At 42.5% G+C, this 21,588-nt stretch overlaps 1 protein-coding gene, 2 long non-coding RNA genes and 2 other non-coding genes across 5 annotated transcripts; 2 read left to right on the forward strand and 3 right to left on the reverse strand.

The window, feature by feature from the left end:
* Positions 1–3,177: 3,177 nt before the first annotated feature.
* Positions 3,178–3,341, forward strand: LOC122984765. The gene has a single exon (XR_006403980.1). It is a non-coding gene; the product is annotated as a U1 spliceosomal RNA (small nuclear RNA).
* A 266-nt stretch (positions 3,342–3,607) lies between these two features.
* LOC122984332 lies at positions 3,608–7,720 on the reverse strand. Its single transcript, XR_006403860.1, has 2 exons — positions 6,791–7,720; positions 3,608–5,061 (listed from the first exon to the last, which is right to left on the reverse strand). It is a non-coding gene; the product is annotated as an uncharacterized LOC122984332 (long non-coding RNA).
* A 40-nt stretch (positions 7,721–7,760) lies between these two features.
* LOC122984333 lies at positions 7,761–12,905 on the reverse strand. The gene is made up of 3 exons (XR_006403861.1): positions 12,894–12,905; positions 12,165–12,168; positions 7,761–10,038 (listed from the first exon to the last, which is right to left on the reverse strand). It is a non-coding gene; the product is annotated as an uncharacterized LOC122984333 (long non-coding RNA).
* A 1,537-nt stretch (positions 12,906–14,442) lies between these two features.
* On the forward strand, positions 14,443–14,633 carry LOC122984769. Its single transcript, XR_006403984.1, has one exon. It is a non-coding gene; the product is annotated as a U2 spliceosomal RNA (small nuclear RNA).
* A 2,347-nt stretch (positions 14,634–16,980) lies between these two features.
* Positions 16,981–18,177, reverse strand: LOC122984196. The gene is made up of 4 exons (XM_044354529.1): positions 17,879–18,177; positions 17,450–17,786; positions 17,161–17,293; positions 16,981–17,072 (listed from the first exon to the last, which is right to left on the reverse strand). Exons 1-4 carry the CDS (start codon positions 18,148–18,150, stop codon positions 16,981–16,983), a joined length of 834 nt encoding a protein of 277 aa, XP_044210464.1. The 5' UTR covers positions 18,151–18,177.
* Positions 18,178–21,588: the final 3,411 nt, after the last annotated feature.

Consider the following 21,588-nt stretch of genomic DNA (forward strand, 5'->3'; position numbering starts at 1 on the left):
AACACTCTCTTCCTGTAAACAGCGATTTACTGCGCATGTGTGGAACACGTCCTCCGAGCAGACCCCAGAAGGTAGTATAAACTACCCATCCATGGTGTCCGCAGCTGTCCGTGTGCGTGTCCGCTCGGGAGTATAAATGAAGCTTCACTCTCTGATGCAGGAGGAGTCTTGAAAGGAGAAAGAGAGAGAACAGGTTGCGGAGGGGATGTCCTCCCTCAGCACTCTCCCCATCGGAAGTCTCCTTACTGTGAGAAGCAGCTGGGACGCCGTTGGGAGGGATGACGGAGCTGGCTCCAGACTGTTGGGGGCGTTTTCGGCGGGCTTGTCCTCCTGTAGAAGAGGGTTGTATTGGCCGCGAGGAGATCGCTGTGGTGTGGGGTGAAGTGACAGGGCTGATGACTTTCCTCTCCCTCGTTATACGTCTTTTGTCTTTCTTCACCAGATTCCACCTATCTTACTGGTTGTTTATTTCGTCTCTTTCTCCATTCCCTGCCTTCTGCTCGTCACCGCTGGCTAACGTGCTAGTGGAGGCGACTGTCTCGGTCTCCTCTGTGTGTCTGCGGTTCTCCTGTTTCGTGTCCGTTCGTATCTCTCCACTTTCCGTTTGCTGCTTGCAGATTTCTTCAATTACAAGTTCAATGTCTCTCAAATCTGTCTCCGTTGTTTTTGCTGTGTCTTTCCCACAGTTTGTTTGGGTCGTTTCTCTCCCGCGTTCACGGAATGGCGCCATGTTGTCTTTTAACACCGAAGCATATGGCTTTGGCTCAGGGCAGTTTCGTGCTAAATGTTCTTCTGAGTTACACAAGTTGCATCTCGTAGTTTCCTTGCAGTCTTTAATGGAGTGTCCAAGTCTACTGCAGTTCCTACATCGAGTCTGTGTGCAGGTCTCCGCTACATGTCCATATGTGTTGAATTTTCTGCAAAATCTTGGCTGTCCAGCGTAGATGAGAAAGCTGCTGTTCCTGCCGATGGTAAAGGCGGCTGGTTGATGGGCGAAGCCGTCGTGTCCTTTAGATTGTTCTTTTAGTTGTACCTGAAACTGTCTTTTCCCGGTCCAGATACCCAAAGCGTCTTTTATCTCTTTCCACTGGGCAAAACTGTTACGTCTGCTGAGGAAGTAACGAACGGTCTCCTCACTCACCCAGGGGTTGTACATGTGGACGGTCACGATACGAAGATTGTTCCAACACAATGACGACACACGAAAAGGCTTCAGAACTGAGCTAGCTTGTTGCGTAGCTAACTCATATGCTTCTTCCATTCGAGTGCTAGCGGTGAAAGTCACATTGTAGTAGCCGTTAGCTTCATTCTGCTGCAGGCACAGAAGGTCTTCGGGTTTCAGTTTCAAAGTGTTAAAAAGGTACTGTTCTTCCGAATGACACTCTTGTCTTTGAAAGCTGCTTCTTTATCTCTCAACTCAAATCTTAGCGTGTTCTTCATAGTTAGCCCGGCTGGTCTCTCTGCTGACTGCATAGTGGCCAATGTTGCCATCACCACCTGGGGGTTGGAAGTAAAACTTTGTGTTAGTACAACTGCTTGATTTTGATCTTAGCCAAATGGAGATTGAAAAAATATGCAAGTTTCAGATACAGAAGTGGGGCTGGGACTCCATTAAAGACAGGTGGAAGATATTGTATCCAACAGATCCTCGGCTATCACGAAGCTGACATTAGAAAAGGATGGTCGATGTGAACTTATATACAGACCTGTCTATGCCCCCCAAACACTCAGGACTACATTTATTGATGCACTTTTGGTGACATACTACATACACTGTTAAATTAATAGAACAACTAACTGCTTAGTGAGACAAGTAGACAAGTAGATTGTAAAAGCAAACGTGTTCACTGTCCTTTTCCACATGTGAGAAATGTAAGAAAATGTTGATTTATTCTCGGAAGATCCCAAAACGGTCTATGTTTGAATCTGTTAGTTTAGCTTAAGCGCACTGTAGTTTTAAAATTAAATGTCAGTTCAGTCTGATTATTAGGTTAGCTCATTCACATAAAGTGAAAATCCTCCTCCTTTACTTAAAGTACTTTTACTTACTTTAAACATTTTTTTTTAACTTTTACTTATAAGTAACTTTTAACTTTTTAACTTTAAAGTACCAACACAGCAAGGGTTGGGCCGATGGCTGACAGTCATCGATTACTGAGCCTCCACTGAGCCCGTCATCGTTTGTCCATCTTTTGCATGGATTACATTACTCTTATTGGCTTCTTACTCACAAAACTTTTATTGCACTTAGAGTAAGAGGACACTTTTGTACATGCACATTGCTCAGCCCCGCCCACGGTAAAACATAGGAGAGGAGCGACCATAAATGAGAGCAAATGCAGTAGATGCTCACACTGAGCTGAAATGAAACGAGTGCACATAAATTAGGCAAATAACACAAATAAACAGCGTCAACTGCGTTTTGCTGTCATTTATGGTAAAATAAAATAAATGTAGTGGAGTAGAAAGCACAATATTTCCCTCTGAAATGTAGTAAAGTGGATGTATTAAGTAGCATAAAATCAAAATTCTCAAAATTATACTTTAGCACAGAACTTGACTAAATGTACTTAGTTACTTTCCACCACTGGCTGTTAGTTTTATACAGAAAAAAACATTCTGTGTTTATATTTTGTGTGTCTCTGAGTCAATGTGCTATTTCTTAAACAGTGTAGTTCACACTCCAGAGCAGTAGGTGGCAGCAGCAGGAATGTCTGTTGCCCACCACCAGTGAACAAAGAAACAGGAAGTGGTTGAAATTTGAGAGGGAAAAATGTGTGCTTTGTGTTTTTATTCTTTTCTCTGAATTTCAAATGTTTATCAAACAACTTTTGATTGCAGTATCATTTATCTTTGGCTCATCTGAACTTCCTGTTGGGTTGTTACTCATTTGTTTGAGGTAAAATTGATACAATGAGTGAATGGGTTTAGGTCAGCCGTTGATTTTTAAATACAGCAATGCATCATGGGAATACAAGCCCTTACTTAAGTAAAATATAAATGGTAAAGTAAATATTCTTTGTTAGCATTAGTACAAAAGTGCTCCTTCTGTATTGACTTCCTGCAGATCCACAGCCTCTTATAGCCTGTGGTTTTGATGATGTATTGATTGTCAGGCACCATCAGTCAGCATGGTATGTCTGTGAAAGACTTCCCTGGCTGTGATGTGTACAACTCATACTTACCTGGCAGGGGAGATACCATGATCAAGAAGGTGGTTCACCCAGGGCGAGGCTCAGCCATTGCACTCCGGTTGTGCTGACCCCTGCGAATTCCCCAAATGTGGGAATCTTGACTGCATAATTTCTGGTAGTGGGGGACTGCGTTCGCGCTCTCCCCTGATAATATGTGAAAAATAAATAACTCAATTCAATAAGTGTAGGCATTGCTTCAGTGTCAAGTTATGATGGAAAAATACTGTTTAATGCTCTCTATCCAAAATCCACATTGTGATTGTATAGTTGCAACTGCATCTAAGTAAGGAAGGTACAAAATTATTCTGATGTACAGAGATGCATAAAACATTTATCACACTCACACATCCACTGAAAATAATAAAAAATTTATATTGTGTTACAGCTCTTTTGCAGTCTGCGTCTCCCTTTTCAATAAGGTCAATACACTGAGGGATAATGACTTACAGCAGTGGTTTTAAAAATGTATCTTAAGTTGCATGATGATTAATAGGGTATGAAAGCAAAATATATTTCTGCAACATAAAATCATGTACTAATCATGTCTGTGAATTTCAGTTACTAGAAAAGGTGCTGATCACAACTTAGAGATATTCAACCTTTGAGTGGCTGCAAACAGACTCTGCTTCATTTGATGGGGTCACAAGTCAACTGAAGCCAAATCACTGGCCTTATAGTTTACCTGTGTTCACCTCAAAGAACTGCAACCTGGTATCAGCCAAATGTCCTGTTTTTTTCTATACTCAGTATATATATTTTTATAATTATGATACATGTTCTTTGTCCCACTCACTAACTAACCACTCACAGTCAAGCCTACCATAGTTGAGGCTGGGAGGGTGTGTTCAGTCACAGGACTGGCTTATCTCCATGTAGTTTGTAAATTCCACTGTAATCATTTTTATATTTTAATGATATTAATAGACCTAACATTAGTGACTGTTTCCACAGAAAAGCTGCAGAGCTTTGGTGGCATCCAGATGTGTATTTGAGCAACAGAAGCACATTATTGACACCTCCTCTTTATTTGTCTATTTTTTTCTTGATTTCTTCCCCTTTTTACTCTGTGTCCCTGCCTGTCTTTGTTGGGTGTGCAGATTTTCAAAAATGTTATTGTAGTAAAAATTCTTGCAAAAGCTACTGAAGCTCATTACTGCCTTTGCTTCCTCTCTACTGTCCTCCTGACCCCTGACACACAGATTACCTTTATCCTTATTATGAAGATACTTTCTTTAGCTATATGTTTAATGTTATCTGGTATCATTAATAAAAAGTTGCCTATTCCGTGTTATATAAGTACATGTTGCATTAATGTATCTGAATAAATATTGTTATCCTGTTAAAAACATAAATCCGTGTTACTGTGTTTCTGATCCCTTTATCTAAATAGCAAAAAATTGAGAACTTTTTCTAACTTTTACACAAAACAATCACCATGTCAGTGGAATTTTTTTAGTTGGAGTCTACAAATTATGAAAAATAGTTTACAGTTAATGTATTTACAATTATTACAATAACAATCACTCCAATTTCTGTTGGTCTATAACTGTGGTAATATCTTAGCTGCTGTACACTTTATTGCCCAATCCCCTAGATGGAGACATCATTTTCACTGGACAAAAACTTTTCTTCATTTTTTCTTCGTACGCACACTCACTACCAGTGAGTGAGTATGTTAGGCCAACGAAGACCACTGAACTCTGGCATATAGAGTGCAATGGTGAGTGAAAGCTTTGCAGCCTGTGACAAACCTCAGAGCGCTGTGGTCCACAGTATCCAGCCAGTGCAAGCATCAGGCAGGGGCTGCATGTACAGCAGATCACCATAGTCGAGCAAGGGAAGGAACGAAGCCTCAACCAATTTTTTCCTGACAACATAGAAAAAGCAGGATTTGTTTCTAAAATAAAAAAACATAGCTTGAGCTACAGTTTCTTTATGAAGTTTTCAATGTGAAATTTAAAGGTTAAATGACCATCAATTAAAATACTTAGATACTTGTAGTGTGACACCAATTCAGTCTGACTGCCATGCAAGGTTACAATGTCTGGAAGAGAAGCTGAAGTCTTCTGGGCATTAGAAAACAACATCAATTTGGTTTTTGTAGTGTTTAACACAAGTTTCAGATCAAACAATTGTGACTCTACAATACCAGAGGCAGACTGCAAATACTCAAGTGATTAAGCAAGGGTGGCACCACAGCAGTAGATCACAGTATCGTCAGCATAGAAATGAAACTGTGCATTAGGAACATTTGACCCGGGTTGTTTACATAGATAGTAAACAAAAGTGGACCCAAAACAGAACCTTGGGGGACTCCTAATGCAACATATAGTACACTGGAAGAAGTGCCATCAAATTTAACACATTGTGTCCTTTCAGAAAGGTAATTTTCAAACCAGCCAACAGCCTGCTCAGACAACCCAAGATAGAGCAGCCATTGCTTCAGGAGAAGGTGATCAACTGTATCGAAGGCCTTTGAAAGATTGATAAAAAGAGCAGGACAGGTTTTTTTTTGTGATCCAGAGACTCAATTATATCATTAACAACCTTTAAGGATGCCATGATGGCACTGTGTCATTTCCTGAAGCCAGACTGGTGCAATGAAAGGATATTACTAGTGCTCAGGAACTCCTTCAGTTAATCATTTACCTTCAAGGACCTTCGACAAGATGGTTAAGTTGGAAATAGGCCTATAATTGTTTTAACACAGGGAGATCATGAGCGGATTTCTGCATTTTTGGGATGACAATTTGACTGAGAGTGAGGTTAAAAACACTTGATAAGGGTTCAGCAATAAAATCAGATGCAAGTTTTAAATAGTATGGTTCTTGATTAGAAGTTGGGGAAAGGGGAAGGGAGGAGAAGCACCTGAGTTGGAAGAAGGCTAGCAGCAGAGCAGCAAGCACACAGGGAGGAAGCCAACAACGGAGCAAGCAGGGGGAGAGAACCACGCGGAGGAGGATGAGAGGCACCTGCTGTTAGTTGCAACAGAACGGCAGGGAGGAGTGTGGCAGAGACAGAGCGATAGACCCAGCAGCAGGTAGAGGACGGCGGCGAGGAATGGAGCATAATCCAGACAACGAAAAAAACCTCAGTTCAGCAGAGTATAGTCGGGATTTTCAGAGACAATTTTTGAACTTTGGAGCCAAACAAACAATAAAAAACAGACACATCTCATAGGACAAACTAAACAAACGTAGATGTGTGTGCTGTCATCTTGGATTGTAACCTATTGGTCTCAGTATAGTGCGTTTCGCATTCATTTGTTGCATTTAAATATTAATGAACACTCAGGCAATTCTAAAATAAGAATAGCAAATGTTAGTATTGCAGATAGGTAGATAGATGCTTAATTGTGATTGCATATTAAAAACAATGAAACTTAGTTTGGCAGCAATCCACTCCATTTAGCAGCATTAAATAAATGAATGTATGTATAAAAAATATAAATACATAAAGACAATAAATAGTCATATTCAGATAAAATACCATAAAAAATAGTTAGTTCTTGCACTTGCATTTTCAGCTGTTATATGTTGCACTTGGGGACTGGACTGGGTCGTCATTTACGATGTCTCTGAGTGAGAAGGATTCACCTGTGCTCTGGCTTAACAGGTACTCCAAACCAAGCAATTGTTCATCACATCGGCACGGAAAATCTCCCCCACGGTTTCACCAAACAGCTGCTGGCAGCATGTGTTCAAATGGTCAATCAGAGGTGCGGAGTACGTTCTGTGGTTTCAACCTTTGTCACCTTTCACAGTGTCAGAACTTTGATCCGAATTCCACCGAGCGATTCCGTGAATCAGGTAAACCTGATGGTGTCGCGCTGCACGGCGGGGACCTGTGAATGACAATAAAATGATTCAATGTGTCATAACATGATGATAACAAACCCTTAAATATTTTCAGCACCAACCTCTGCGTAGAAATGGGATGTTGCTTAAGTGGATAAATTATTATTGTTGAAAGTCTTGTGTCTGCCATGACCATGTTGAGCTCTGGGAGGAACAACGAGCACACCTGTGTTGCCTGTAGTCAACTAGACACAGGTGAACTCAATCTGCTCTCGGTCAGTGATCCTATAACTAGGAGGAGAAAACATTGTTCTGTTTGCTGCCACCAACCAGACCTGTGTCCTCTTATGCCTGTTGTGTGCTTCTAAAAGTGAATTATTCTTTAATGTTTATTAGTTTGATAACGCCACAAATTTGTTTAGTTCGATTTGTGATTCATTCCAGTGTTTAACTGATGTTTTGTTTAAATATTACAAACTTTGTCCAGAGCCAATGAAAATTTGATTGTGATAGTTAAGATGGTTAATATGAAAACTGTTCTCTTATGCCATATGGATTTCTCTTCATTTAATTTCCTTTTTTGTGGAATCTGCCACCTCGCTCTCTTTAATTCTGCTGCCTCATGCAGCAGCACGGCTGGTCTTAAACCAGCCTAAAACAGCACATGTCCCAGTTGCTGCCCGCATCAAATTCAAAACAGCAACTAAAACAGCTCCCGCCTACCTGAACTCTCTCATTCAGGTCTACGCTCCTTGTTCTCTCCTGACTAGATCCCTGCTTATGTTGTATCAGCTCTCAGATGTGTGTTGCTTTGGATAAAAGCGCCTGCTAAATGAAATTGAAATAACCTCAGGCTCCAGTCCTCTCCCATTAGGTTATACCTTAAACAGTTATAACCATACGGAATAAACTGTATCTGGAATCATGTTAGGCAGAGCTTTGTGGAATCCCTCCAGGCTGTTACTTCCACAGAGACCCTTGTAACGGGAAACGTCTGCACCGTTGATGGTTGTGCTACGAACCACCTGGTAAATTCTCATTTCCAGAGGATCCTGGATGCACTCACACCTTGTCTATGGTGGCTGTACATAAACCATAACAAACAGTTTAACATTTATAACATGAGCAGTATTATATGTGCACCAACAAAGTACATATTCAAAAATACTACACTAACATTATAGTATGTAGACCATAGAGTGTATATGTACTCTGCATTTGATACTTGCCATATTGAAAGTAGTATTGATAACTTTTTGTATATGTTTGTATAAAGTTTTGTACCTGGTGATTCGAAAAGGCTGACCCCACTCTCATCTAACCCAGCGGGTCCTTTGAGCTCTTCACTGGCTGTCTGAAATGTCTCCTGAACCCCAAGTTTGACTGAACATGGTGCTTGAGTTGGTCCCTACAGACACTACCTTTTGCATTTGCAGTTCTTTAATTAGGAGGGACAGTTTTTCTTTCTATAATTGATAAATGAAACTGTTTCATTTAGGACTGCATCCAACAGCAAATGTCATTTCTCCCATTGGTAAATGAGGAACAACAGAATTAGAACAACTTATATTAATACAAATTTGACAAAAATGACTCTTGATGTAAACTATGAAAGTGAAAAGTTCAGCTTTCTTCAAGGACCAAAAGTTTTTGCTGGAGGGCCAGATTTGGCCCACAGGCCGCTGTTTGCCCACCACTGTTGTACAGTTTCCTTTCTGTTCAGTTGTGTTTCATTTACAATATATACAATGCAACTGTACCATATTTACAGATTTATTTACAGCTCATTCCTCCAACTTGTCAACAACAGAGATGAAGTGTTTGTAGCTCCTGTACACTCTGTTGTCCAGACCTTTTGATGTGGACATCATTTTTATAGGGCAGAAAGTCTTTTTTGTGTGTATTTTTATGAGTGTACAGAGAGGGAAATTCTGCACCTGCGACAGTTTGCGTCCTATTTCTGTGGGCTGTTCCTTCATCTTACGCTTGTATTGTGTAGCTCTCACCCAGAATGCAGTACTGCTAGTCCTGTTTGATGTGGTAGTGGTCTGAGTAGCGTTCATTATGGGCAGAGTTGGGGGGACTGATGTAGGCGGACCAGCAATCCCAGAGGTAGCCTGACTGGCAGGCATTATGGGCTGTGTAGAGGGGCCAGCAATCTCAGGGGTTACCGTAGATGCAGAGAAGGAGGGCACAGGTCCGGTGATGGTAGAGGTGGTAGAGGCACATGTCTGGTGGATCCTGGATGCACTCCGGGTGTCGCTGCTGGCCTGCCCACATCTCATCAATAGCTGCTGTAAATACACATACATACATACAGTGTGTTCAATTCACTTTGTACACTAGACCATCCATATCTATGTTGTAATAACTTTTTTGTTTGAGGTTTTTTATACCAGGTGTTTTGAAGAGGCTCACTCCGCTCTTGTCCAGTCCAGTGGGACCTTTCAGCTCCTCAATGGCCAGGTGGATGAGCCAGAATGTTTCCTGAGCCCCGAGTGTGACCGTCCCTCCGCACATGGTGTTTGAGCTGCTCCCTGGAAATGTACAGGCAGACAATATCCTTATCGGAGACAGACTTCAGCATTGCGGGGTCCTTGGCTCTGATGGCATTGATGAGCAGCTCCAGGTCTGTGCGGTTGTAGGCCAGCTCTGCCCCAGCTAGAGCAGACTTGAACACAGCGTACTTGGAGTGAGACTCTGTGCGTATGGCTGTGTCAAACCGGTAGATCCAGTGGAAGATGTTCAGACACACAACCATCCCATTGTCCACCCAAGGCTGGAACAAAGTCTCCACCGCTGACAGGCCCTGCGCACGGCAACACCCACGGTCCACATACAGGATTTTAGGCACAGGTTGATTGGCCAGCCGAAACCTTTCCATGACTCCACGGCACATCAGTTCCAGCTTCTCAGTGGACTCCTCGCAGGTCAACACAAATGAAACTATTTTGGAGTGCTCGTTTCCGATGCTGGTGAACCACTCAGCTGAGCCTTTACCCTCAATGTAAAACTAAATAAAAACAAAACAATACTGCAATATTACCCTTAAATATTTTCAGCACCAACCTCTGCGTAGAAATGGGATGTTGCTTAAGTGGATAAATTATTATTGTTGAAAGTCTTCCGTGTCTGCTGTGACCATGTTGAGCTCTGGGAGGAACAACAGGCACACCTGTGTTGCCTGTAGTCAACTAGACACAGGTGAACTCAATCTGCACTCACTCAATGCTCCTATAACTAGGAGGAGAAAACATTGTTCTGTTTGCTGCCACCAACTAGACCTGTGTCCTCTTATGCCTGTTGTGTGTGTCTAAAAGTGAATTATTCTTTAATGTTTATTAGTTTGATAACGCCACAAATTTGTTTAGTTCGATTTGTGATTCATTCCAGTGTTTAACTGACGTTTTGTTTAAATATTACAAACTTTGTCCAGAGCCAATGAAAATTTGATTGTGATAGTTAAGATGGTTAATATGAGAACTGTTCTCTTAAGCCATATGTATTTCTCTTAATTTAATTTCCTTTTTTGTGGAATCTGCCACCTCGCTCTCTTTAATTCTGCTGCCTCATGCAGCAGCACGGCTGGTCTTAAACCAGCCCAAAACAGCACGTCCCAGTTGCTGCCCACATCAAATTCAAAACAGCAACTAAAACAGCTCCCGCCTACCTGAACTCTCTCATTCAGGTCTACGCTCCTTGTTCTCTCCTGACTAGATCCCTGCTTATGTTGTATCAGCTCTCAGATGTGTGTCACTTTGGATAAAAGCGCCTGCTAAATGAAACTGAAATAACCTCAGGCTCCAGTCCTCTCCCATTAGGTTATACCTTAAACAGGTATAAACATACGGAATAAACCGTATCTGGAATCATGTTAGGCAGAGCTTTGTGGAATCCCTCCAGGCTGTTACTTCCACAGAGACCCTTGTGACGGGAAATGTCTGCACCGTTGATGGTTGTGGTACGAACCACCTGGTAAATTCTCATTTCCAGAGGATCCTGGATGCACTCACACCTTGTCTATGGTGGCTGTACATAAACCATAACAAACAGTTTAACATTTATAAAATGAGCAGTATTATATGTGCACCAACAAAGTACATATTCAAAAATACTACACTAACATTATAGTATGTAGACCATAGAGTGTATGTGTACTCTGCATTTGATACTTGCCATATTGAAAGTAGTATTGATAACTTTTTGTATATGTTTGTATAAAGTTTTGTACCTGGTGATTCGAAAAGGCTGACCCCATTCTCATCTAACCCAGCGGGTCCTTTGAGCTCTTCACTGGCTGACTGAAATGTCTCCTGAACCCCAAGTTTGACTGAACATGGTGCTTGAGTTGGTCCCTACAGACACTACCTTTTGCATTTGCAGTTATTTAATTAGGAGAAACAGTTTTTGTTTCTATGATTGATAAATGAAACTGTTTCTTTTAGGACTGCATCCAACAGCAAATGTCATTTCTCCCATTAGTAAATGAGGAACAACAGAATTAGAACAACTTATATCAATACAAATTTGACAAAAATGACTCTTGATGTAAACTATGAAAGTGAAAAGTTCAGCTTTCTTCAAGGACCAAAAGTTTTTGCTGGAGGGCCAGATTTGGCCCACAGGCTGCTGTTTGCCCACCACTGTTGTACAGTTTCCTTTCTGTTCAGTTGTTTCATTTACAATATATACAATGCAACTGTACCATATTTACAGATTTATTTACAGCTCATTCCTCCAACTTGTCAACAACAGAGATGAAGTGTTCGTAGCTGCCGTACACTCTGTTGTCCAGACCTTTTGATGTGGACATCATTTTTACAGGGCAGAAAGTCTTTTTTTGTGTGTATTTTTATGAGTGTACAGAGAGGGAAATTCTGCACCTGCGACAGTTTGCGTCCTATTTCTGTGGACTGTTCCTTCATCTTACGCTTGTATTGCGTAGCTCTCACCCAGAATGCAGTACTGTTAGTCCTGTTTGATGTGGTAGTGGTCTGAGTAGCGTTCATTATGGGCAGAGTTGGGGGGACTGATGTAGGTGGACCAGCAATCCCAGAGGTAGCCTGACTGGCAGGCATTATGGGGTGTGTAGAGGGGCCAGCAATCTCAGGGGTTACCGTAGATGCAGAGAAGGAGGGCTCAGGTCCAGTGACGGTAGAGGTGGTAGAGGCACATGTCTGGTGGATCCTGGATGCACTCCGGGTGTCGCTGCTGGCCTTCCCACATCTCATCAATGGCCGCTGTAAATACACAGACATACATACAATGTTAGATTCACTTTGTACACTAGACTATCCATATCTATGTTGTAATAACTATTTTGTTTGAGGTTTTTTATACCAGGTGTTTTGAAGAGGCTCACTCCGCTCTTGTCCAGCCCAGCGGGACCTTTCAGCTCCTCAATGGCCAGGTGGATGAGCCAGAATGTTTCCTGAGCCCCGAGTGTGACCCTCCCTCCGCACATGGTGTTTGAGCTGCTCCCTGGAAATGTACAGGCGGACAATATCCTTATCGGAGACAGACTTCAGCATTGCGGGGTCCTTCGCTGTGACGGCATTGATGAGCAACTCCAGGTCTGTGCAGTTATAGACCAGCACTGCCCCAACTAGAGCAGACTTGAACGCAGCGTACTTGGAGTGAGACTTTGTGCGTATGGCTGCGTCAAACCGGTGGATCCAGTGGAAGATGTTCAGATGCACAACCATCCCATTGTCCACCCAAGGCTGGAACAAAGTCTCCACCGCAGACGGGCCCTGTGCACGGCAACACCCACGGTCCACATACAAGATTTTGGGCACAGGTTGATTGGCCAGCCGAAACCTTTCCATGACTCCACGGCACATCGGTTCCAGCTTCTCAGTGCAATACTGCAATATTACCCTTAAATATTTTCAGCACCAACCTCTGAGTAGAAATGGGATGTTGCCTAAGTGGATAAATTATTATTGTTGAAAGTCTTCCGTGTCTGCTGTGACCATGTTGAGCTCTGGGAGGAACAACGAGCACACCTGTGTTGCCTGTAGTCAACTAGACACAGGTGAACTCAATCTGCTCTCACTCAGTGCTCCTATAACTAGGAGGAGAAAACATTGTTCTGTTTGCTGCCACCAACCAGACCTGTGTCCTCTTATGCCTGTTGTGTGTGTCTAAAAGTGAATTATTCTTTAATGTTTATTAGTTTGATAACGCCACAAATTTGTTTAGTTCGATTTGTGATTCATTCCAGTGTTTAACTGCCAATGAGAATTTGATTGTGATAGTTAAGATGGTTAATATGAAAACTGTTCTCTTAAGCCATATGTATTTCTCTTCATTTAATTTCCTTTTTTGTGGAATCTGCCACCTCGCTCTCCTTAATTCTGCATCCAACAGCAAATGTCATTTCTCTCATTAGGAAGTGAGGAACAACAGAATTAGAACAACTTATATTAATACAAATTTGACAAAAATGACTCTTGATGTAAACTATGAAAGTGAAAAGTTCAGCTTTCTTCAAGGGCCAAAAGTTTTTGCTGGAGGGCCAGATTTGGCCCACAGACCACTGTTTGCCTACCACTGTTGTACAGTTTCCTTTCTGTTCAGTTGTGTTTCATTAGTTCATTGTCTTTGCACTTCAATGCCACTTACACTGAAATTCAGGTTGTACAAATGTATTGTTCTGCTCTGCTCATGTACATCTTATTTTTATTTTTTTTTATCATATTATTTTCCTTTTATCTCATTCAGTGGTGGAAGAAGTATTTAGGTTGTTTACTTAAGTAGAAATACTGTCATCTAAAAATACTCCATAGCATGTCAAAGTCCTGAATTCAAATTGTTATTTAAGTAAAAGTACAGAAATATTAGCAGCAAAATGTACTTTTAAATATCATAAGTGAAATGCTTATTATTATTATATATTATAGTATATTGTTTGTTTTTATGACTAACAAATACGTGTACTTTTGGAAAGCACATGTTTAACTTACATGAAGACATTTTTATGGGTGATTTTGTGTTTCAGTGCAGTTCGGTCTTCCGTCCACTAGAGAGCGTCGGAGCTCCGTTTGTTATTCAAAATGGACACAGCCATTTAAAAAAAAGAGCTTTTTAGGCGCAGAAGACTCAGTAATTGATCAGTTTTTAAATGTGTGAACATGAACATCAGTGAATAATAGAAACAGCTCGTTTCCATGGCAGCGTTACGTTGTAAAGCAGCGCCACTCCTGCTTTACGTTCCTATTGGACGAGAACGCACCACGTGACCGTGAAGCGCGGAGGAGACATTACGTTTGATTTAATAAACTGTATTTATAGCGACTTTATAGCGATTTTGCTTTTACTCCGACTGTTGTTCAGCGTGTTTTATCTGTTATTTCATCCGCTGCTGTCGGACTGTTGCTGCAGGTTTAGACCCGTCAGTGAGGGGGACTATGAGGAGAACTCCCTCCTTTCTCCGACGTTTACACAGCATCGCTTCTCGGCCTTTTGGCTAAGATCAAGTGTAGTATCTGTTCTTATCAGTTTAATATCTGATACGTCCCCTATCCGGGGACCATATATTAAATTGATTTTTGGAACAGGGAGATGGAATAGGGGCTTGCTCCGTCCACTCCGCGCATCGACCTGGTATTGCAGTACTTCCAGGAACGGTGCACCCCCCTAATAATGTGAAAATAAAAATAGCATTCCAAATAGCATCAGCTAAATGCTTACAAGGATGAGCTGTACTGTAGTGCTTTTTGCTGAAGATGTGATTGGATGAAAGTCCACAGTCGAGTTGTTTGTGTCAATGGCGCCATCTGCTGAGCAGGTGTTGATACTGATATTTATATGGGTGGATTCAATCTGACACTGTCATGAAACACAATATACTGTAAGTGGTTTTACAGCTTTCATTATAGTTATTTTGCTCAATACAGTCTATACTAGTAAAACTGAAGTGAAGTATTGACAAAACTTAAGTTTTATTTAACTCAGACTTTGTGAATCAGGTTCTAATTAATTTGTCAGACAGCTCTGTTGTGAACAGGACAGCTGTCTAAGGAAGTGAACTGTTACTCAGTGAAGAAGAGAAGAATCTGGAAATACTTAATTGTACCTTACACCTTGACAAAAAATTATCAAATCAATGCATTATGTAGTACAGAGTTAACATTACATTCAAATGTACAGTACAAATGACAGATAATCTGTCAATGGTTCTTGGTCTTTACACCCTGCAACTGTTTCAAAAGTGATAGTTAGGCGAGACAATAACAACTTTTATAATAAAGTTTTATTAAAATTCTCACTGTTCTTCTGTCTTTTTCCTTTCTCTGGTCTTGCAGGAGTCTACAGGAGATTACAGGAGTAGTGAGGGAACACTTAGAAAACAACACAGCACTACAGTGTTGACAATAAAGTATCATTGAACAATGATTAAGAATGAAATGTCATAAAAATGAAAACTATTTACAATTTGTCCAGTGAGATGCAATTATTTACAGATAAAGAATCCTTACTCCAGATCACCTTATTTAACAAATTAACACCACAACACTACAGTTTAGACAATTTCAAAGGTATCATTGAATATGATTAAGAATGAAATCTAATGAAATGACTATTTACAATATATACAATGCAACCGTACCATATTTGCAGATTTGTTTACAGCTCATTCCTCCAACTTGTTAACAACAGAGGTGAAGTGTGTTGTCCAGACCTTTTGATGTGGACATCGTTTTTACAGGGCAGAAAGTCTTTTTTTGTGTGTATTTTTATGAGTGTACAGAGAGGGAAATTCTGCACCTGCGACAGTTTGCGTCCTATTTCTGTGGGCTGTTCCTTCATCTTACGCTTGTATTGCGTAGCTCTCACCCAGAATGCAGTACTGCTAGTCCTGCTTGATGTGGTAGTGGTCTGAGTAGCGTTCATTATGGGCAGAGTTGGAGGGACTGATGTAGGCAGATCAGCAATGCCAGAGGTAGCCTGACTGGCAGGCATTATGGGCTGTGTAGAGGGGCCAGCAATCTCAGGGGTTACCGTAGATGCAGAGAAGGAGGGCTCAGGTCCGGTGATGGTAGAGGTGGTAGAGGCACATGTCTGGTGGATCCTGGATGCACTCCAGGTGTCGCTGCTGGCCTTCCCACATCTCATCAATAGCCGCTGTAAATACACATACATACATACAGTGTGTTAGATTCACATTGAACACTAGACCATCCATATCTATGTTGTAATAACTATTAAATTATATGCTATTATATATTGTAAAATAGCAGGATCCCATGCAAGCCACTGACCCATCTTGCTACCTTCGCCGCTCCTGACTGTTTTGAGGCACTGTCCACAGCACAGGACCTCCGTCAGCATAGTGTACCAACCAGATACATCACAGACGTGACGTACCTGCAATGTGTGGCAAAGTATTGTGGAATCCTTCCAGGCTGTTGCTTCCTTGCAGACATTTGTAGTAGGGCACATCCACATTGTTGATGGTTGTGGTACGTGCCACCCTATACATGCACATGTCTGGTGGATCCTGGATGCACTCCAGGTGTCGCTGCTGGCCTGCCCACATCTCATTACTGGCCGCTGTAAATACACAGACATACATACATGCATACAGTGTGTTAGATTCACTTTTTACACTAGACCATCCATATCTATGTTGTAATAACTTTTTTGTTTGAGGTTTTTTATACCAGGTGTTTTGAAGAGGCTCACTCCGCTCTTGTCCAGCCCAGCGGGACCTTTCAGCTCCTCAATGGCCAGGTGGATGAGCCAGAATGTTTCCTGAGCACTGAGTGTGACCCTCCCTTCGCACATGGTGTTTGAGCTGCTCCCTGGAAATGTACAGGCGGACAACATCCGTATCGGAGACGGACTTCAGCGTTGCCGGGTCCTTGGCTCTGACGGCATTGATGAGCAGCTCCAGGTCTGTGCGGTTGTAGACCAGCACTGCCCCAACTAGAGCAGACTTGAACGCAGCGTACTTGGAGTGAGACTCTGTGCGTATGGCTGCGTCAAACTGGTGGATTAAGTGGAAGATGTTCAGACACACAACCATCCCATTGTCCACCCAAGGCTGGAACAAAGTCTCCACCGCTGACGGGCCCTGCGCACGGCAACACCCACAGCCCACATACAGGATTTTGGGCACAGGTTGATTTGCCAGCCGAAACCTTTCCATGACTCTACGGCACATCGGTTCCAGCTTCTCAGTGGACTCCTTGCAGGTTGGTCAGCACAAATGCAACTATTTTGGGAGTGCTCGTTTCTGATGCTGGTGAACCACTCAGCTGAGCCTTTACCCTCCCCAGACAGCTTCTTCACCACCTAAAAAATATACCAAATTTGCATATTGTGATAACCTCTGTTAAATCATTTTACAGCAGTGTGAAAATTTGCTCAATGTAAAAATGAATAAAAACAAAACAATACTGCAATACGTTTTGCATCATACAGTTTGGCATTATGTTTTTATTGACATACTTTCTTGGTGGAATCCATTTTCAGCACAGCACCAAAAGTGGAGAGGATCTGGTTCCGGTGATCCTGCACGTTGTCAGCCTCTGCCAGCAGGAAGGCGTGGTACAAGAGCTGCACGGAGGGAAGCTCTCTTGGAGAAGGTGGAGGCTGGAATGTGTGTCTAAATGCAGACACAATCCCTTTGGGTTCTGCTACAGTCATGAGGAGTGTGGTGTACAGGTCCTTACGTTGAAGGTACTCCTCAACGTGATTCTCCCGTATCAGCCGCCACACCTTGATCATAGTGTTCCCTTCGGTCCGGTCCCTCAGGAGGCGCACGACATTCCTGTCCACACCACGCCTGTAAGTAGAATCACAATCAATATGTTGAGGTTGATCTGAGTGACGACTTTCAAGTTTGTTAAACGCACACATTATGTTCAGTATACTCACCTGCTGGTGAGGATGGCAGGGAACATAGCTTGATTAGCGTTACTAAGTTGTGATAAAATAGCGGGATCCCATGCAAGCCACCGGCCCATCTTGCTACCTTCGCCGCTCCTGGCTGCTTTGAGGCACTGTCCACAGCACAGGACCTCCGTCAGCATAGTGTTCCAACCGGATACATTACAGACGTGATGTACCTGCAATGTGTGGCAGAGTATTGTGGAATCCTTCCAGGCTGTTGTTTCCACGCAGAAATTTGTAGTAGGGCACATCCACATTGTTGATGGTTGTGGTACGTGCCACCCTATACATGCACGTCTGGTGGATCCTGGATGCACTCCAGGTGTCGCTGCTGGCCTGCCCACATCTCATCAATAGCTGCTGTAAATACACAGACATGCATACATACATACAGTGTGTTAGATTCACTTTGTACACCAGACCATCCATATCTATGTTGTAATAACTTTTTTGTTTGAGGTTTTTTATACCATTGGTTCCAGCTTCTCAGTGGACTCCTCGCAGGTCAGCACAAATGAAACTATTTTGGAGTGCTCGTTTCCGATGCTGGTGAACCACTCAGCTGAGCCTTTACCCTCCCCAGACAGCTTCTTCACCACCTAAAAAATATACCAAATTTGCATATTGTGATAACCTCTGTTAAGTCATTTTACAGCAGTGTGAAAATTTGCTCAATGTAAAAATGAATAAAAACAAAAAAATACTGCAATATGTTTTGCATCATACAGTTTGGCATTATGTTTTTATTTACATACTTTATTGGTGGAATCCATTTGCAGCACAGTGCCAAAAGTGGAGAGGATCTGGTTCCGGTGATCCTGCACGTTGTCAGCCTCTGCCAGCAGGAAGGCGTGGCGCAAGAGCCGCACGGAGGGAAGCTCTCTTGGAGAAGGTGGAGGCTGGAATGTGTGTCTAAATGCAGACGCAATCCCTCCGGGTTCTGCTACAGTCATGAGGAGTATGGTGTACAGGTCCTTACGTTGAAGGTACTCCTCAACGTGATTCTCCCGTATCAGCCGCCACACCTTGACCATAGTGTTCCCTTTGGTCCGGTCCCTCAGGAGGCGCACGACATTCCTGTCCACACCACGCCTGTAAGTAGAATCACAATCAATATGTTGAGGTTGATCTGAGTGACTACTTTCAAGTTTGTTAAACGCACACATTATGTTCAGTATACTCACCTGCTGGTGAGGATGGCAGGGAACATAGCTTGATTAGCGTTACTAAGTTGTGATAAAATAGCAAGATCCCATGCAAGCCACTGACCCATCTTGCTACCTTCGCTGCTCCTTTGAGGCACTGTCCACAGCACAGGACCTCCGTCAGCAAAGTGTTCCAACTGGATACATCACAGACGTACCTGCAATGTAAAATAAAGTTCTACAGCAGTGTATTATTTTCTGTTGTTTACTGTCTGTGACACTTAATCTACACAACGAATCCAACAATAACTAATATAACTGGAAAAAAGTCAATACCCCGGTGTGGTAGCCAGACTGGTAGAGGTACACAGTCTGTCCTCTGCCCACATCACCTCCACACGCCAACAGGGCGCCACACAAAGACACAGCTCCGAAAAAAGAGCTGTGGAGTTGGCAGACCACCCCTGACATAGCCGGGAGGCTCTGGTGGGTAAAACCACACGCGGTCTGATTTCATCACCTGTCACCTCTTTAACAGGCCAGTGATCGGCCCTCTTTCTGTGTCCTCTTTGAGCCAGTAAATGTCGGCAGATGGGATGCCATTGGGGTTTTCCCACAGACGCACCCAACCCTCTAGCTCAACCTGCAACACATAATACGTACAAAACATTTGGTTAATATTGTGTACAAAGTACTGTTAAAACATATAACCAATATAAAAAACATGTAAAACAAATTGTTCTCATTTACACTCTTTGCAAATAATGTGAATATCACTTACAGGAGAGTCAGCCAGAAGTGATTCCAAGGGATAATCATGACCCCTGCTTGTGGACGGGGACTCCGTGGGCTGGCTAGTGGACCCAGGCTGCTTCGGCTGGATGGTGGCTCACAAAGGCCAGGGGGTGAACAGTGGAGGTTTTGCCGCTGGTGAGCGTAATGTGGGGCAAAGCGGCATCCAGCACATCATCATGTGCCTCCTCGTACGCCTCGTCTGCCTCTGCATCTGGATTGGGCTGTCCACCTCTTCCTCTGGACCAGGTCCATCGTTGATGATGTCCTGAAGAGAGAAAGGTCCAGATTTACCCGTGTTCTGGCTGAACAGGCACTCCAACCCAAGCAGCTCGTTGGAAGAGACATCAGCAGGGGCCTTGAAATTCTCCACAGTCTCTCCGAACAGCTGCTGACAGCAGGTGTTGAGGTGGTCAATCAGCGGCGCCAAGTAGGTCCTGTGGCGCCGTCCTTTGTCACCAAATACGGCATCCGAGCTCCTGTCTGAGTTCCACCATACAATACCACTTCTCAGATAAACCTGATAGGGCCGTGCAGCACAGTGGGGACCTGAGTAGAGTAGAGTGAAGCTTTAATGTCCCTGATTTTGTCTTGCAAACAGCAGTAAAAATGGTGTCCATACAATATATACATATCATATATACATACATACACACATAAACACAAGTGCGCCAACATTACTGTTGTCGACACTTGTCACCAGAACCATCAGAAGAAGCCGCAAGAATGAAAGACTGATGGGGGGCAGCGTATTACAGCTGCAGATAGTCACAGTCCCAGTCTGTTTAAAAAAAACCAGTAGCTGATGGAATAAAGACCTCGTATATCTGTTAGTGTCACCTGTAGGCTGGTAAAACCTCTACCTCGAGGGGAGCAAATTAAACTCACTGTGTAAAGGTTGCTGGGATTCCAATAAAGTGACCTGAGCTTTCTGTGCGGCTCTGACTTGGTGCAGGTGGCAAAGATCATTTAAAATTTACACCAGTAACTTTATGGCACACAGTCACAATTTTTTCCAGCAAGTTTTTGTTGAAAATCACAATAAAAGGTATTAGAATAACGACAGCGTCACATGTTTCGTTTGTTACAAGTATACAGACTACACTTGTGTACCTGGAATCATGTGCGGCAGAGCTTTGAGGAATCCTTCTAGGCTGACGTGTAGTAGGACACACCCGCGTTGTTGATGGTTGTGGTATGTGTCACCTTATACATGTTCATGTCTGGAGGATCGTGGATGCACTCTAGGTGTCGCTGCTGGTCTGCTCACATCTCATCACTGGCCTCTGTAAACACACATGCATACATACATACATACATACATACAGTGTGTTATGTTCTGTGCATATTCAGTGAGGTTTTCTTTCACCCTCTACTTTACAATCTCTACCTTTCTATGTTGGTTTGTCACCTCTGATCTGTGCTTGTCAATCACGCTGGAATCATATATTTGTATAGTATTTATTCGGATCATTTAGAGTGTTAAACATAAATGTTAACATTTGATGTACTGCACCAGATTTAGCTTAAAGCTCATTTTCCTCTGCAGTCCCTTACAATTAAAACATATAACAGCACAATAACAAACAGTACAAAGCAGAAAACACACAGGACACATTATACAAAATATATCAACTTAGTTTTGTCATCAGTACTAAGACATCTCCAGTTGTAGCTACTGAAAGACACTTACAACAACAGAAGCAACAACAAAAATATTATATTTATATATTAATTACTAATATAACAATGAACGTT

This window comes from Thunnus albacares, chromosome 6 (assembly GCF_914725855.1).
Source record: "Thunnus albacares chromosome 6, fThuAlb1.1, whole genome shotgun sequence".
NCBI classification, from domain to species: domain Eukaryota; kingdom Metazoa; phylum Chordata; class Actinopteri; order Scombriformes; family Scombridae; genus Thunnus; species Thunnus albacares.